The sequence below is a fragment of the Penicillium chermesinum genome (assembly GCF_028974085.1).
Source record: "Penicillium chermesinum strain IBT 19713 chromosome Unknown utg000006l:1.0-2335141.0:1.0-2336784.0, whole genome shotgun sequence".
Taxonomy (NCBI): domain Eukaryota; kingdom Fungi; phylum Ascomycota; class Eurotiomycetes; order Eurotiales; family Aspergillaceae; genus Penicillium; species Penicillium chermesinum.
Genome location: NW_026695316.1, coordinates 1,674,806 through 1,690,251, shown reverse-complemented (window position 1 = coordinate 1,690,251; position 15,446 = coordinate 1,674,806). Strand labels below are relative to the sequence as shown.

Here is a 15,446-nt window from a genome sequence, read left to right as displayed (position 1 = left end):
TGGATATGAACATACATTTATTGCGTGGTTTCTCAGACCGGAACTGCCATGCCAGGGCCCTTTTTCAGGTCGGTGTTTTTGATCGGATGGAGAAGCATAGGGGGGTAGACATAAAGGGCCATAAAGGTCTTCCCTCTAGAAGAAGCCCGTGGTGTTAGCTTGATTAGACGTAAACCGACGAGCTACACGACTTACAAGGTGGCCGCCATCAAACCAATTACGACCCTGCGGATCCTGATGCTAGTTTTTGAAGAACATAAGTCATTCGTTCCAGTACTCAATAGATGCGAACTTACAATTGTGCCATCCGTATATTGGTTCGGATCGATTTTGTAACCCAACCATCTTCGATAAAAGTCTTCGGCGGTTTGCGCTGTGAACATATAACTGAATCTGTAAAGAATATGGTCCCACATGTGATTGAAGTTCCAAATACTTGCCATATCGCCATTGATTCTGTCAGGTGGGCCAGGGTTTAAAATCCGTCCGAGTTCCTTAGCTGTCCATTTTCCGTCGAGATAGATTGGGTGAGGAAAGTGGACAGCCTTTAAACCATGCCAAAGGGCAAAGGTCGGAACAGTCATCTCAGATACCAGCCCGGATTTTTTTCTCAACTTGCATGTCGTGCAGTCCCTGAAGTATCACTTTAGAAACACGACCCATCGCAACTGGCGACGCTCTGCGAGGAATATTCTCGGGCAGCCCCCATATTTTGTCGGAGAAGGGCCATTCGGTATTTATAGGGTCAAATATTGGCAAGAACGAAATGAAATCTGCTTCTTCGCCAATTCCCCATTCAAAATCATCGTCGTCGGGGGAGTTCACGGGCGGTCGGGGTCCGAGGGGATTTGCTGGTGCACCTTCGGTGCCAACGACTGGCCCCCAGACACTCTCGTAGCCTCTCATTGAAGAGGCCACCATGTCCGCAAATTGCTCCCACGTCCCATGGGAACCTGGAATGTAGAAATATGCATTACGTTCCCAAAGGTATTTGCGGGGTTGTTCTTTGGCGAACTTCACAGCCTTTTCAAGATAATGATAAGAATGGCCAGTGAATCTCGAATCCATTTCAATTTGCCAGTAGTAGTCAAAGTCAGCATGAGACTGTGCAAATGCCTGTACAGGTTGCCAGTATTGAAACATTGGACTGACTTTGTCAGTGTTTTCGGCTCAGAAATAGCCAATAAAGATCATACTCACCTATGCTCTTCGATATTCGGGTACCACGACTCAAGCGTCTGATCATTAAAAAGCACGGTAATGTCATGGAACTCAGGAGGGATGAACTTTGCTTTCAACTTGAGAAAATATTCGTCATCTTGAGGGAAAGACGAATGGCCTTGTCTTTGACATGGGACAAGATGAAGACCTCGTACTCTCCGCCGGAATGAAGAGACAGCTCCATGATAAGGGATCGAACATGCTGCTTCATATTCTCATTCCAATCCATATCATGCCAAGCTCGCAGAATAATCGCAGACCTCTTTTTAACTTGCTGACCGAGCGGATTCGATGAAGGAGGCTTCTCTTGAGAAGCACTCGCCGAAGCTGGGGGCTTTTGCGGCAAAGCGTGCAAGACATGGGCTTGATTGGTTTGGGATACCTCGAATCTCTCTTTATTTTTCTGAACGCATTGTGTCTGGAGATCGCCCCAATTCACCCTATCCCATTGTACAGTCCCTGCGATCCGAGACTGGGATGCTATGTGATACTGGTCACCGTATCCGTACGCACCCAACCGAGAATGCCGGTCAACGCAAACATACCCATCAAGGTCAGTAGCTGCGTATGAGCCGACCAATGAGGGGGGAAATTCTATTCAAACGTGAGTGACGATTAAGGTATAAGGGGGGCTTTTGCGTTAAGGAATACCTTTTGGCACACCAGGATAGACGGAAACCATGTCTTTGGGGCTTCTACGGTCGAGGATGTTTCCTCTAGGTCCTTGGCAAGATTGAAAGTTGCCCATAAACTCGTTGCGCCATTCTGGTCCGTTGTAATCTGGATATGGGTCATAAACGAAAGACCTTGGCTGCTCTTCCCCCAATGTCAGCACCCCACCCAAGTAAAAACGCTCCTCCCTGCAACGGACAACAACTATAATCAGCATGATCCACTTTATCAATAAGGTCGCTACAAACCTGACATCGCGTAGCGTTCCGAGTCCCTTAGGCTCATGAGCAAATGGTGATTTGTCATCGGCTGGGCGGACCTCACGGCCAGTACCGACTGTTTCTCCTGGTCGGAGAACTATCGATGATCTAATTATGTGCGCTTTAGTTGGCACTCTAGACTAGAGGGGTTCGAACTCACTTGTGCCGAGAGATGAAAAGGCCGAAAAGGAATAGGAACATGCCCACCGGGACATAATAATACACACGTGCATAACGGCGAGAGAAATTGACTGGAAGTTGAGTACACGTACCACCACCTGTTGGAGGGAAATATTTAGAAGACATCCTCTGCGTTTTGTGCCTCGCCTGGGCTGCTAGAGTTCTCAAGCGGGCCTGGTAAAGGATGCAAAAGATGACGCGATGGTGGGTAGGGAAACAGCCGCAGTTGAACTTAAATCAGGAGAGCAAACAGTTTCAGAAAAACATTTCGTGGCGACTTAGGCTGAATCGCTCCAAGGCCTGGGATGCTAGTGATATCTAAAGAATGAATTTGATGAAATCTTGTCAACCAGAATAGGGAGAACATTGGGTGGATCTGCACGGTCATAGCATTGCTTTTGTTTGTGGACACAGAAGTGAACCGGAATCTTGAGCGGTAGGCAGAAATAGATGACACAACTAAATTTCATGTACTTATTTCCTACAAGGTACGTGTACAGATGAAACGGAAGGTGGCCTTAGATTATTGGGCGAATCTAAAACTTATCACACCGATCTCCATCAGCTCATCGAACCAAATGCCTTCGCCCCCACATCGGTTGTCGGGGGAGCCGGTGTGGCACTCGTAGAGGAAGCTTTATTGGTCGACTAGACCGCAAGTTAACCGCCGCTCCACCAGAAGTGTGCGTCGCAAGGGTCTCCACCTTATCTTACACCAATACGGGCGTAAATAGACAGCCAATTGCTTTGGGCCTATTGTCGCGGCCTGTTTTGACCTAATCGAGAATTCTATACATAGAATAGCCGCTCATATTAAACACGATGATTTTGCGGAACTTATCCCAGGCTTGCTGTGATGCCGGCAGAAAACGCCTTTTACGGGACAGCAACAGTGCTAGAGGCGGACGGTGTTAGGATATTTATCCCTTATTATCCCGGGATCTTCGGACACTAGCTCTTAGCCCAATGACACACTTTTCTATGGATTTGCACTAGTATTGTTTTCTCTAGTACAGCTCCGGTCTGACCAGGCTTGGGGCGCTTACAATACACTGCCGTACTGTACATTGTCCCACGTATTGACTGTACTAGTGTATAGATTCGAGTTCCACTAAAATACGCGACAAACCCCTGGCCCGCCCTTCACGGATACATATAGATAGGATACAAAGATACGGCCGAAAGGACAGAAAACGAAATTAAACGAACAGGAAGAGACTAAATTAACCCTGCGACCAGCCTTCAATAAGTACCTCATCAGCAGGACTTAGTCTCTTCTCTGTATATCCAACTCTCTTTCACGTCAGACCACAGCAGAAATAACGGCCCATCTCCAGAACGCAGAGCCTCCTTTACTCTTTCCCACAGTCTCTGTGCATTCACGACCTGCATGACGGGTATGGCTAAGGCGGGGCCCCTGAAGGAATTTGCAATCCGCGTCATCTTCCTAGGAGCCTTGGTCTCGATGACTTCTGCGACCCAGTGCTATTATCCAGATGGATCACCAAGCAACGATGTGCCATGTCAATCTGGCACAGACACCACATGGTGTTGCTCACCTAAATCGGCCTGTCTTGATAACGGATTATGCTTGAACCTCGTTCAACCGTACCAGCTTTCACGGGGTAGCTGTACCGCTAAGAGTGGATATGGTACACCTGAAGATAACTTTCCTTGTCCGGACTATTGCAGTGAGTTTTTACAGATACTACAAAATAAGAATTGACAGTGGATTAATATTGCTCTTAGCTGAGACTGACAGCGAACGATCTGGTGGAGCGGCTATTATTCCATTCAGTAATAACGACACACATTCTACGTACTGTTGCAACTCTGTTGTTTCCGATCATGACGTGCCGGTTTGCAGCAAGCCAAACAATACAGTTCTCTCACCGCCATCTCCATGGCAACTCTGGAAGACCGGGGCAATTATCCCAGGCTTTGCTGCCTTGAGCACCCTATCTTCAAATGGAGACACCTCTCCCTTTGTTCAGAACTCTACCAGCGGCTCTTCTACCAGCTCTCCAACTGGCTCCGCTAGTTCTGGGCAGCACAGTGATTCGAAAGATGCAGCGATCGGTGCTGGTGTTGGTGTACCACTGGGTGTGCTGCTTATATTGGCTTTGGCTTGGGGTTTTATAGAAAGGAGAAAGAGAAAGCGGTTTTCATCGCAGGCTATAACCCCTCAAACTGTCCCTTCATTCCAGGATACCTCCCAGTCTCAAAAAGGGTCGTATGGCGGCTACTATTCAAACGACATTGGCATGAGGGAACTTTCGTCGAGTACGCCTACTACTGGACTTGCGGAGCTTTACGAACAACAGCACGACACACCCAGACAGTGAAACACTTGGCTGAAAAGTGGTTGGAATGATAGCGGCTTTCTTTTTTTTTTACTTTTGGCGAATCTTGCGAATGTTATCTCTTCCATGTGGTCTAATTATTATTACCGCCCCTTCTATATACTAATCTCGGACAAGATTCTCTATAGCTACGTATAATTCAGTCTATATATTTATTTATGAATTGATTATGTACATATTATGGAGTAGTTGGCTGAAAAATGGTTATACACACTCCCCTCCCCGCCCTCTTATTGGGCTAATATCGACACAGAAACGCGCCGTCTACAGCGCGAATTTAGATGAGCAATATATTTTACCCATGACGGATGCGAGCTGAGCTGTTTTTTGGCCATTACTAGTATATTACACTAGTGCATGTACATCCAATTTGTACCCGGCCCCACCAGACTAATCTCACCAATTAAATTAGGTGCATGACTCGCGTAGCGCATCGCTTCCTTGATATAATCCTTGCACGAGGTAGCAAAAGTACATACCAAATTTGCGACCATCCCGTGTCTCCAGTTATGTACCATGTGATGTACCCAGTACTCCGTGCCTAATTTCAGGTAGTGTGAAGGCTTTTCTTTACAGTCGGTAATCGCGGTCTAGAATGACGAATATAATACATAACATACTCTGTTAAGAGAACTCTGTAGATCTTGTAAATCAATTTCCAAATTCGAACATGTGGCTCCCATCTCTGCTAGTCTCTTGGCCAAGCTCGGTTCGGGTCCTGGCATCGTCTTTTCCGCAAATTCAGCATCCACACCATCGTTGATCGTCGTTTTAAGCCCCTGGAGGGCATTTATTGTAAGTACATTCTATTCAATGTCAAGATTTTTGTGATTTTGATGTTACTTAATATGGCAATCCAGAAAAAAAGCAAAACCTAGATCTTTTTGAAAGCGACCTCCGTAATAGGGGCCAACTGCGGAGTACAATATAAATAGACGACAAATGAATGTATAAACAGTGAAATAGTGCGGACCAAATTAAAGGAGAAATGAGTGTTCCTCGAGACAGCCCAGTTGTGCGACATATGATCTCGACCATCTGCGGGGTTCGAGCTCCGGGGCCGGTATAATCAATATCCGGGTTTATTGATAGTTAACGATAATCCTACCCGAGCGGCAAACCTAAGCGCGCGAAAAAGGCCATATCCAGTCATACCTTTTACAAGAAGTTTTACCACCTAAAGTACGTGAAATATTGAACTTATTCCTTACAAGTGCATTTCTTACATCGTTGATCTTTTGCTCCACATAAGGAACAAGTAGGAGATTTCACCTGCTTTGGCTGCGTAGAGGGACTAGCTTTCCGCGGACGGCCCTCCGGACCCCGCATCCCAACACTATTAGAGACTCCTGATAGAGATTTTATAACCTCGGTGCACTCAGCTTACCATACTGGGCCAGTTAGGTCTTAAGCTATGCTCATTTGGCCTTCTATCAATCAGCCTCGATAGTCAAGGAATAAAAGGGATTTGATAACAAAACGCCACCGACCCGACGTTGAAACACTATTGCTATAATACTGAATCCCTTTAATCGGAAGTTGAAGCTATTCAGTGACCACAAAATAGGGCTAAAGAGCTGCGCTTTATTTCTACTGGTATAACTAGGGTCAAGACCTGATTTAAGGCTGAATCCTTGATAACCTAGACCTCGCCACCAGCCAAAGGTCTACCTAAACAGGTTACCCGTTACGATCCAGATGGCATAGTGAAACAAATTAACCGCGATGCCCACTTGCTCTTCATTTCACTTCTACGGGAATAACAATTGATCTCTGCAGAAATTGGCGGACAGAATCTTGGTTTGGGCCAATAAACTATTCTGTGCGAATCAAATCGTCAAGGTTGGGGGCTGAGAGAACGCTGTTTCCAGACCAGCGCTTGTCCCGACTTGAGACGTAAGCTGCGCTGCCATCGAAGCCATTAATTGACATTTCGGATTTGAGATTGAGCAAGGGAAGTTAAAAGGCACCGGTGCCCTCGGCTTCAACATTCAAAATATGAGAGGAGTGGAGATATGAAGGGTCATTGGGGAGACTACTGGTACCACTAGAGACCAGGAATACTTGAGCCCCGGCCTCCTTTGCATCTAGTTGAGTATTAGTAGCTGTAATGGACCTACTGATTGCACTTTTTTAATCTTATGATGTTAATTTCAATGAGGAAAGCGACTTTCTGAATACTTCAACTGGGTGTTCTTGCCTGGTGTTATCGTCATGCGCCATTCTCCTCGAATACAAGAACCGTCTTCTTGGGTGATCAGGGCACTGGACTTCTGTGACTATGTTGATTCTTGACAGCAGAAGGAAAAGTCTCGTGTTCACGTTGGAAATGCCAAACCTCTCGAGTCCCCGCAAGGCCACTGACAGCCCTGTTCCATCCGCTGCGCCTTATGTCCGCAACATACACCCGGAAGTCAGGTCCACGATCGGGACGAGGGGCTGGTTGCGTCCCTCGCTACAGCCAGCAGCCCATGGGTCGTTGTTGTGTTTCTGTCGCATGAAAGCGTTGGCACCTTCTTCAGCCGCGGTCCAATCTATACCAGCAATGATGTGGTGATCCTTCAGCTCCTGGTAACCGTCCCGGGCCCACGTATGATCGTCGAAATTCAAGGCTCGTACCTGATCTGGGTGGTTCAGCTGGTAGACGGGCGTTGTGGGGAGCACGTATTTCAATCGCTTGAGGTCGAGCACCTTGCCGATCATGGTGCAGACCAGGATGCCGGGGTCACGGTCGATATCTGCAATATCCGTCTTCTCGAACTGCCAGGGCCGGAACAGTTCACCTTGGAGATTTTGGCGCGACTTCTGGACATGGTACTTGGTCGCGGGGATTGGGGCTTGTTCTTTGTCACCAAGGTTCTGATGCAGCGAGGGCTTGAACTTGGGCGTGATGAGCAGCGCGTAGTGCGGGTACTCTGGTTGATCGGGCTGGGCGTAAAGAGCCAACAGAACTCGCGGCTTGTTGCGTTTGTGAGGCCTCATCTTGAATGCAGAAAAAACGATTCTTTCGTGCTTCTTGGAGTAGGAGAAGAACAGGGACTGAAGCTTGATCATGACAGGAATGGCGAAGAGCAGGAAGGCACGAAGGTGGATAAGAGCAAGAAAGATGAACTAGGCAAGAGCTCAGATTTAATTTCCAATTGCAACTTGAATTACTTTGTATCACACATAATCGTCCTCATTATTCTTCACCGACTAGGAAATTCCGCCTTCAGTATCTTAGAATTCCTGATGCTTATAAGATATTGGCCAATTTTTGACCGACAACCTTGTTTGTAGCGGTGGCCTCCAGCGAACGCCATGAAGCTATCGTTTGGCTTGACAAGAATCATGCATCTAGTTGTCGAGGCAGGAGATTTTAGGAAATTGGCTTCTTCCACGCTGGAAATTCGGATAGTAGATGGTCCTCTATGATCAAATGTTTTCTCGCATCTCCAAATGAAGGCTATATTAGAGATGGCCCAACTGGCCTCTTCCGGCTGGAATTTGTTGTCATAGGAGCAGATTCTATCGAAAGCCAGGCAAGAAGAAACTTATACTCCATTATTGATTGAAGACTTCAAATGACGATCCCTGTCCAATTAACATCCCTCATCTCCGTCCTTTCTCTTGGTATTGCCATATCTGCGGCCGAGCGTGAACACGATTCTCATCGTCGAGATTGGATAGAAGAGGTCGCATAAAGCACGCTCGCTCCATTGTCCAATTTTTAATCCTATGGCGTGTTATGGGACGTTAAGCGGATGGACTCCAGAGAACGAGGGACAACTGGGTAATGCGTCGTAAGCTAAGAACCAGCCGTGTCGGAGATCATGCAAAGTGCTTGAAAGTGCATCGGTGTTGCCGATTGGGATAATCGGTGGATATATATCGCCGCACTCCTTGGTTTTGCACGAAGGGAACCTCAATTTGCCCGATCATTCAACCGGCTCTAGACTTGTGTTTTGTAGTAGGTAATCGTAAGAGAGATTCAATCGACCAATAAGAACCAAATGTTCTCAAAATATGGATTACGAGGGAACAAGCTTGGTGTCTCAAACAGAACATTGCGGTACAAATCTGAGATTAGCATTACCAGTCCGTTTATTTGAATGAAGTGGGCTGCATCATTCTGACAATAGACACAATCTGCCTGCATCGCCCAGGGTACACAGCTAGTACAGGAAAACAAGGCATATGCCAGAAATCTTTGCGGCAAAGCGCGTCGCCCCGCCGCCCAGAAAGATCGCTTCGTCGGGCCCGTTTCTTCGAACGCCAGCAACGGTGTTGATAGTGCGGTACGTGTGTGATGACTAGGAAACTTCATATCCTGGTTCATAGCGCACAAAATGAGCGTTTCTCCAACAACCAGGGCTTGTGGTTTAGTGGTATAATACTCCCTTAGCATGGGAGTGGTCCGGGGTTCGATTCCCCGCGAGTCCACATCTTTTTTGTCTTTTTGGGAAACTGAAAAAGACAAGCGCGCTCTTTTCTTGTCTTTTCTAATTTTTCCCCCTCTGAATTTTTCAAGCCAAGGAAGGAACAGTGTCTAATGGGATTCATGCGTTTTATCGACTGTCGTAAGGCGTTTGTTTGAGACCGTGAGTTTAGATTTTTGAATGTTCGCAATCGTGGGCCCCCGGCTTTCTTATATAGCGGCGGCATCGGTGTAAGCCAATCCAATGAGTCATGCTGAATGATCAGTCACATTTAAAAGATCTCTGCGTCGAAAAGAAAGAGCATATTTCTACAATAGAGAACTTTGGAACACCTCAAGTACCATCGTGACACATAGAGACAATCCCTGCAACCCTTTGAACACGCTGTTGATCAACCCTGGGATGTCGGTCGCCAACACCCTCCCAGAAGGCCTGGAGATCCGAGAGATCGACGACCCAAAATATGGAGCGGAAATCGCGGAGCTGAGATTCTCTACCTATCAATACGATACGCTGTTTTCTCGCATGTATCCTATCTACACGGACCCTGCTGGGACCAAAAGCTGGATGACGACCCGCGAAATTACAATTATGAAAATGAAAACAACCAAAACCGCAGCCATCTTTGACACAACAACTGGAATGATGCTCGCATTTATCAAATTAACCGTCCCCGTAGAGTTACCGCTTGAGGGGTCGGCCGCGGAAAACCTGCCGGCGTATCCAGAAGGATTCAATGTCCCACTTCAGAACAAGTTCAGGTCACTTTTGAAAGCAAGTGACAAATACTACAACAAGCAAGCCGACTCCTGTAAGCTATTTGGACATAGAGCTGACGACAATAAGGCTGGAATCTGCGCTGACATGGATGGCGCTTACGAATAGACATCGGTGCGCTGTATACCCTTCCAAGTCATCAAGGCCGGGGCTATGGCTCAGCACTGCTCTCATGGGCGATTGAGCAAGCGAGAGCCACGTCTTCAAGAATCTTCATCCAAGCATCTCCGTCGGGTCATAATCTGTACTTGAAGCTGGGATGGAAAGATCTTGAAAAGCTTACGATCGACCTATCTGAGTTTGGGGGAGAAACGTATCCCATATATAATATGGTAAAGGAAGCGTAACATGATCAATCTTGCCTTCAACAGGAGAGCGCAGATGTTACCAATATGGCAGAAACATGAAGAATCCGACCTTATAGTAGAATAATGATACATTTACGGACAGTATTTGCATTTGCCCCTGATATGAAGCATGTCTAAAGACACTGTATAGTCTTAATTAATCACCGTTTCAAGAGCCTGAACATCCAAACAAGTTCTATTCTACCGCAAATTCACCCAAGCCCCTCAAACGCGAGCCCAGACACTCCGAATACTCAAAAGCGTGCTCACCACCATGGTCACCCCGATGACCAGATCACCCGTGGGCATCCAGTTCAACAGCTCGAGAGGAAGGAGAATGTCGCAGCTTTCACCCACAACCTGCTGCCATACAGCCGAGGTATTAACCTTGGGAGCGGGAGCCTCCTGAGTCTGCTCTCCCTCCTTCTCATCCAGCTTTCCTTCAGTCTTCTCTTTCTCCCGGTTAGGCTCAGCTGGACCCTCCTGGCTCGCGGTATAGAGAGCATGCAGCCCTCCCACGAGAGGAAAATGCCAAAGCATAGAACCAGCACGAGTTAGCCTCACGCATCATCCGTTCTTCCCAGGGCACCTGCCACACGCCCAGGGCATGAAGCTGTGAGATATAGTCAGCAAGGAAGTATACAGGCAAGCCCAGAGGAGCAAGGCGCGAGGGGAGAAGCGCCATAGAATAGCATCTTCCTACACGGGGACATACAATAGTAGTATCCTCCAAAATGAAGTAAAATCCAAAAGCGGTCCACTTAGCCATATCGATCGTTCCGGCCGTCGAGCTCAAGCCGCCATGAATCAGGAGGGTAAAGACGCGCTCGAAGGCGCCTACAAAGCTAAAGAAGCGAAAGAATCGCCGGGCTGGAAGCATGCCTCGTCAGCTCTGTCGTATCAAGTCAAACATAGACAAGACGTGTATCGGTTCTGATGTGGACCACTTACTGAGAGCCAATTGCAATTTGGCGGTCGTCAGGCGCACAGCGGTGCTGCCCACGGTAAAGACGGCGGCGATCTGGGCCACGGCCTGGATCAGACGCAGGGTCTTCTCCAGGCCGGCCATATCGTTGAAGAAGCGGGTGAGTTTCATTGCCATTTGGACGAAGAGATTTCCCGGTCCTATACAAGGGAAATTGGACAAGGTAGCCCCAATGTCCAACGGTGAGGCTGGGCTATCCCGCTAGTTTTGCTGGGGCTTCGCGCCCCCACGCGCCACGGTATGCTGTTTTCCCTCGCTTATTCAGCCTGTACGAGGGAGCCCTGGAGGGCTGATTGTTGAAAAGTAGCGTGAGATCGGAGTTATTTCCGAGGCTTGATAATTCTGCTTCAAGAACTGTGGCTGATTTAGTAATCCATTGATAATGGGAGGTGCATGACATGAGAGGCCCTCTTGAAGCAATTTACGGGTATCACGAGGCAACCACTTTACATGGCGGGCAGTGAGCAGTGGCTGAACTAAAAAGAGACACAAAAATGGCTTGAATTGATATTCATGAAATGAAAATATTCACGCTAATCGAACCGCCCTGAACAACATGTCTACCGGGCCTTGCCGCCCGAAATATCCTGTCCCAGCCGATAACCACCGACCTTCTCCCACTCGACCTTCTGCCGAGTGATGGGCAGCTGTCTGCGCAGCCCCTTGAAAGCGCCCTCGGACAAAGCGACAAACGCCCGGTTCAGCTCCTCCTGATAGTCGCGCTCGGCGGCCGCGATGCGCGAGACAATCGCCTCGGCGGACAGGGAGGAAACAGACAAATCAACAGGCTTGGAAGTGTTTAGGGCAACGTTGCCGTCCTCGTAGTAGTGGACGTCAATGTGGATCTTGCCGGTGAGGGCTGGGGAGGAGACGGGAACTTGGTAGATGGCGCGGAATCGGCCATTCCTATTGATATGACGCGATTAATTACTTGACAAGTCATATATTCCTATCCGAGCCGATTCTTACCAGAAGTTGTTAGGGGAATAGCGGTTTGCGACAAGAAGAATGGCGATAGCGGTATCGTTTTCAATGGGGTAGACGCCGTGGGAGGAGCTGGGATAGTGTTCTTGAGCGTGGATAGCGAGGGCCTTCTGCAGAGATTTGCTATAACCTTGTAAGCATTCAAACAGTCTTATTGGATGTTATTGGCTCTTACATCAAGTCCGCATTTTGGGACTCTAAGGGCGATGATTGTGCTCCTGAGGCAGTCTAGAAGCCAGGGGGTTAGCCCGGTGAAATCGGCCCGAATATCAGCAAAGGGAAACTAACTTGTGTGACATGGTCAAACTCAAACGAGGTTTGGCTTTCAGTGTCAAAGTAGCGGTTGCCCTCGAGCTTGTTGAATTCGCTGACAATAACCTTCCCGATGGTCAGCATGCTGCTAGCCCAATTGTAGTCCAATCCAGACGCCTACCTCTTGGCTGGAGCCCGGTAATTTCACAGTGGTCAACTGACTCTCGTTGTATCGCTCGAATGCAGGGGTAAGCGAAGAGATCACATCGTCGCCTTCCGTCAGGGTCTGAATATCTATGGCGGGGAAGCGGTCCAGAGTCAGCACATGCAGGAGGTTGTGGAACGAGAATTGTTGTGGCACCGGTGCTACCGGGCTCAATTGCAGGAATGGGTGTAATTACCGGCGACAACATCAGCGAGCTACGGGAGCCAGGTCCGAGGTCAGCAAGTTCTCAATAAACATGGAGTGGGGGGGTTGAAAGGCTGTCAAGGCCTGGACGGTGGCTCACCTCGCCTGGAGGAGCACCCTCAATGAAAGAGGATGCGAGCTCAATTGTCGAAGTCATGCTGAATGTAACCAATGAAACAGCAACAGAAGTGGTAGACGAGGGGGGAAGCTGTGGTTTGCGGAGGCCAAGTTGAGTTCGGAGCGGGGGACCCGCACGTGTTTCCGCCTACGGTGATGGGGTTGCGGGTAGCTTCTAGATCAACATACAGACAAGCTCAAGGGTGGAAAACAGTTCCATTAAGCAGATCGAGATAAGGTATCATAAAAATGAAGGAATAAGAAAATGATTGTGAAAGACCCAAACGTGACCAGCTCTCCCAACACCATGCAAAATTGAGACCAGAATGGAAAAATCCACGTAAGCGATAATTGAGAACAAAACATATAATAAAATATCAACGCCGATACCCTCTTTCTTTAATGATCGATACTCATGTTCATAAAGCCATCGCTAGCCTCCGTCATACCTTGTAGGCCAACACGCTTAGGAGTACCTGAATGTGGTGTAGTGCGATTGCCATTGTCTGGGTTGAAAGGGGGACCAAGTTTCGAAGGCGGACCCCAGATACTAGGACCATTGTCAACCATAGACGAATGGGTCAGTACTGGGCTACTGTGAGCGCTCACACTCGGAGACACAGCCCGTCGTTTGAACAGATTCGGATCAAAGTCATCTTCTCGGCGTCGCTTGCGACGGAGTTCTCCAACAGCTGACCCTGGTGCGTGAGGCGTGGACGACCGAGAACGTGGTTTGGACTCAACCGTAGTGGACGGGGTCATGTCTATCGCCATATCGTCTTCCATATGGGTGAAAGGAGCCTGGCGTGCCGGCGGCGGGGTTCGATATCGCTCGTCGAAGGAGTTCCAGAACTCCACTCCTGCAGAGTTACGGCTAGCTTGCTTGCTGAAGCTGTTGGAGGTCGACTTTGTTGGGCTTTGTTCTCCATCCATGGGTTCCGACTGTTGAGACGCCTTCAAAGTGGGAATAGAGCTCAAGGTGGGAGATGTCGGCTCGGGCTCAGTGTCACGGACCTGCCGTATGACTTCTGCCTCTTTCTTGATATCGTCGTCCGCCGGCGCGCCCTCCTCCATTAAAGCAGCCCGAATGCGAGCAAAGGTCTTCGTCTTGGGCTACTACATATTAGATTACGTGCTTGGAAATAATGTACGTCATTGTAAGACTTACCAAAAGGCTGCTTCGACGAGTAACAGCACGGCGAATGACCCCCAACGGTCCACCTTCTGGATGGACACCAGCAGTGGGGCTACCACTTCGGACTCCCCGACCTTCCCCATCATCACTTAGGTCAGATAGCCGTAGGTCACGGGTACCAAGGCTCAGACTCTCACGTCGAGAATGGGCATTGGCATTCGGTTTTTGTCCAAAGTACCCGGCCGAGGGATGCTCGACGCTCTTCATTACGGGAGGTGATTGAGGACCGGGGCTTGGCTTGGAGCTGTTCCCACTGCTGGAGCTGTGGCGGCTTCGTCCTTTCCGGAAACGCGCACGCTGGAAGCTCATGAGATTGGCGGCTGCTTGGGAGTATCCACCCATCCAGTCGTTACCGGGGCTTTGGACGTTAGCCGGTGCGAATGGATTTGAGCCGCCCATCCGACTTGCCTGGGGAGTACTGAGCACGGCATCAGTAGCGTCACCCATCATTTGGTCATCATCATCATCTTCTTCGCTGCTGCTCGTGTCCGACTCCATCATGTTCACACTGGAGACAGAGCTGGAAATGGTGGCCCGATCGGCGGGCCCTGACGTAGAGAAAGGAGGAACAGAGGTAGAGCCGAGGGATCCGCGTCGCTGGGGGATGTTCATCCCACGACCTCCAATCGTGGGGGATGAGTCGGGGGAGGATTCCGCGAGTGTCGAGTGGTGGAGGTTTGTACAAGCGCGGGAGAAGTCCAAGCCACGGGAGCGCCGTGGGAGAACCGAGCCTGGTGAACCATAGATTTGGGATGAATCGAGTTTAGGAGAAAGGGGAGCACGGGTTAAGGCAGGCGAAGGGGCCGTCTTTGACGGGAGGTTCAAAGCCAGATTTGGGTGGTGAATGCTCGAGCGGCTTGGGGTAGCGGGTGTAGGTAGGACGCTGTCGTCCTTACTCGGGGGCCGATTTAGGTCACCCGTTGCTGGCTGCGATGAAGTGGTCGGCTTGGAGGCATCTGATAAGGATCGTGACTTGGGCGAGCGCGATACAGGTTCCAACGGTTCAGGAGAGGCTTCTGGCTGGAGTTGTTGGCTCAACTTGCTCTCGAACGGGTGGGAAGAAGCACTTCGCATAGGCGCAGGAGGTCGTATTTGGGCCATTGTGAAGGTATGGCGGTCATCAGCGTATCCAAGAGCCGCTAGCACACATTTTCCAACATTGAGAAGAAGAGAAGGTCTGCAGGCGCGTACAATCTTGGGTTAAGCGGTTATCACTTGTCGCGCTCGTCAACCACGCTAGTCCTAAACCGGAGTCGCCCCGCAGTG

At 49.1% G+C, this 15,446-nt stretch overlaps 8 protein-coding genes across 8 annotated transcripts; 2 read left to right on the top strand and 6 right to left on the bottom strand.

Annotated features, from left to right (window-relative positions):
• Window positions 1-32: 32 nt before the first annotated feature.
• N7468_008439 (uncharacterized protein) lies at window positions 33-584 on the bottom strand (the record flags this gene model as incomplete). Its single annotated transcript, XM_058477735.1, is given in 3 exon segments — window positions 33-182; window positions 196-240; window positions 297-584. 3 exon segments carry the CDS (start codon window positions 582-584, stop codon window positions 33-35), a joined length of 483 nt encoding a protein of 160 aa, XP_058328080.1.
• Window position 585: 1 nt separating this feature from the next.
• N7468_008438 (uncharacterized protein) lies at window positions 586-2,459 on the bottom strand (the record flags this gene model as incomplete). The annotated part of the gene is made up of 6 exons (XM_058477734.1): window positions 586-1,147; window positions 1,201-1,298; window positions 1,352-1,815; window positions 1,873-2,081; window positions 2,142-2,250; window positions 2,426-2,459. The coding sequence occupies 6 exons, from the start codon at window positions 2,457-2,459 to the stop codon at window positions 586-588; spliced, it is 1,476 nt and encodes a 491-aa protein (XP_058328079.1).
• Window positions 2,460-3,723: 1,264 nt separating this feature from the next.
• N7468_008437 (uncharacterized protein) lies at window positions 3,724-4,678 on the top strand (the record flags this gene model as incomplete). The annotated part of the gene is made up of 2 exons (XM_058477733.1): window positions 3,724-4,024; window positions 4,272-4,678. The coding sequence occupies 2 exons, from the start codon at window positions 3,724-3,726 to the stop codon at window positions 4,676-4,678; spliced, it is 708 nt and encodes a 235-aa protein (XP_058328078.1).
• A 2,406-nt stretch (window positions 4,679-7,084) lies between these two features.
• On the bottom strand, window positions 7,085-7,678 carry N7468_008436 (uncharacterized protein; the record flags this gene model as incomplete). The annotated part of the gene is made up of 1 exon (XM_058477732.1): window positions 7,085-7,678. The coding sequence occupies one exon, from the start codon at window positions 7,676-7,678 to the stop codon at window positions 7,085-7,087; it is 594 nt and encodes a 197-aa protein (XP_058328077.1).
• A 1,838-nt stretch (window positions 7,679-9,516) lies between these two features.
• Window positions 9,517-10,238, top strand: N7468_008435 (GNAT family N-acetyltransferase; the record flags this gene model as incomplete). Its single annotated transcript, XM_058477731.1, has 2 exons — window positions 9,517-9,925; window positions 10,000-10,238. The coding sequence occupies 2 exons, from the start codon at window positions 9,517-9,519 to the stop codon at window positions 10,236-10,238; spliced, it is 648 nt and encodes a 215-aa protein (XP_058328076.1).
• Window positions 10,239-10,463: 225 nt separating this feature from the next.
• On the bottom strand, window positions 10,464-11,340 carry N7468_008434 (PEX11 domain protein; the record flags this gene model as incomplete). The annotated part of the gene is made up of 4 exons (XM_058477730.1): window positions 10,464-10,750; window positions 10,803-10,851; window positions 10,954-11,108; window positions 11,190-11,340. The coding sequence occupies 4 exons, from the start codon at window positions 11,338-11,340 to the stop codon at window positions 10,464-10,466; spliced, it is 642 nt and encodes a 213-aa protein (XP_058328075.1).
• Window positions 11,341-11,783: 443 nt separating this feature from the next.
• N7468_008433 (F-actin-capping protein subunit alpha) lies at window positions 11,784-13,025 on the bottom strand (the record flags this gene model as incomplete). Its single annotated transcript, XM_058477729.1, has 7 exons — window positions 11,784-12,129; window positions 12,193-12,330; window positions 12,383-12,435; window positions 12,496-12,585; window positions 12,641-12,753; window positions 12,861-12,879; window positions 12,969-13,025. The coding sequence occupies 7 exons, from the start codon at window positions 13,023-13,025 to the stop codon at window positions 11,784-11,786; spliced, it is 816 nt and encodes a 271-aa protein (XP_058328074.1).
• Window positions 13,026-13,384: 359 nt separating this feature from the next.
• On the bottom strand, window positions 13,385-15,281 carry N7468_008432 (uncharacterized protein; the record flags this gene model as incomplete). The annotated part of the gene is made up of 2 exons (XM_058477728.1): window positions 13,385-14,098; window positions 14,154-15,281. The coding sequence occupies 2 exons, from the start codon at window positions 15,279-15,281 to the stop codon at window positions 13,385-13,387; spliced, it is 1,842 nt and encodes a 613-aa protein (XP_058328073.1).
• Window positions 15,282-15,446: the final 165 nt, after the last annotated feature.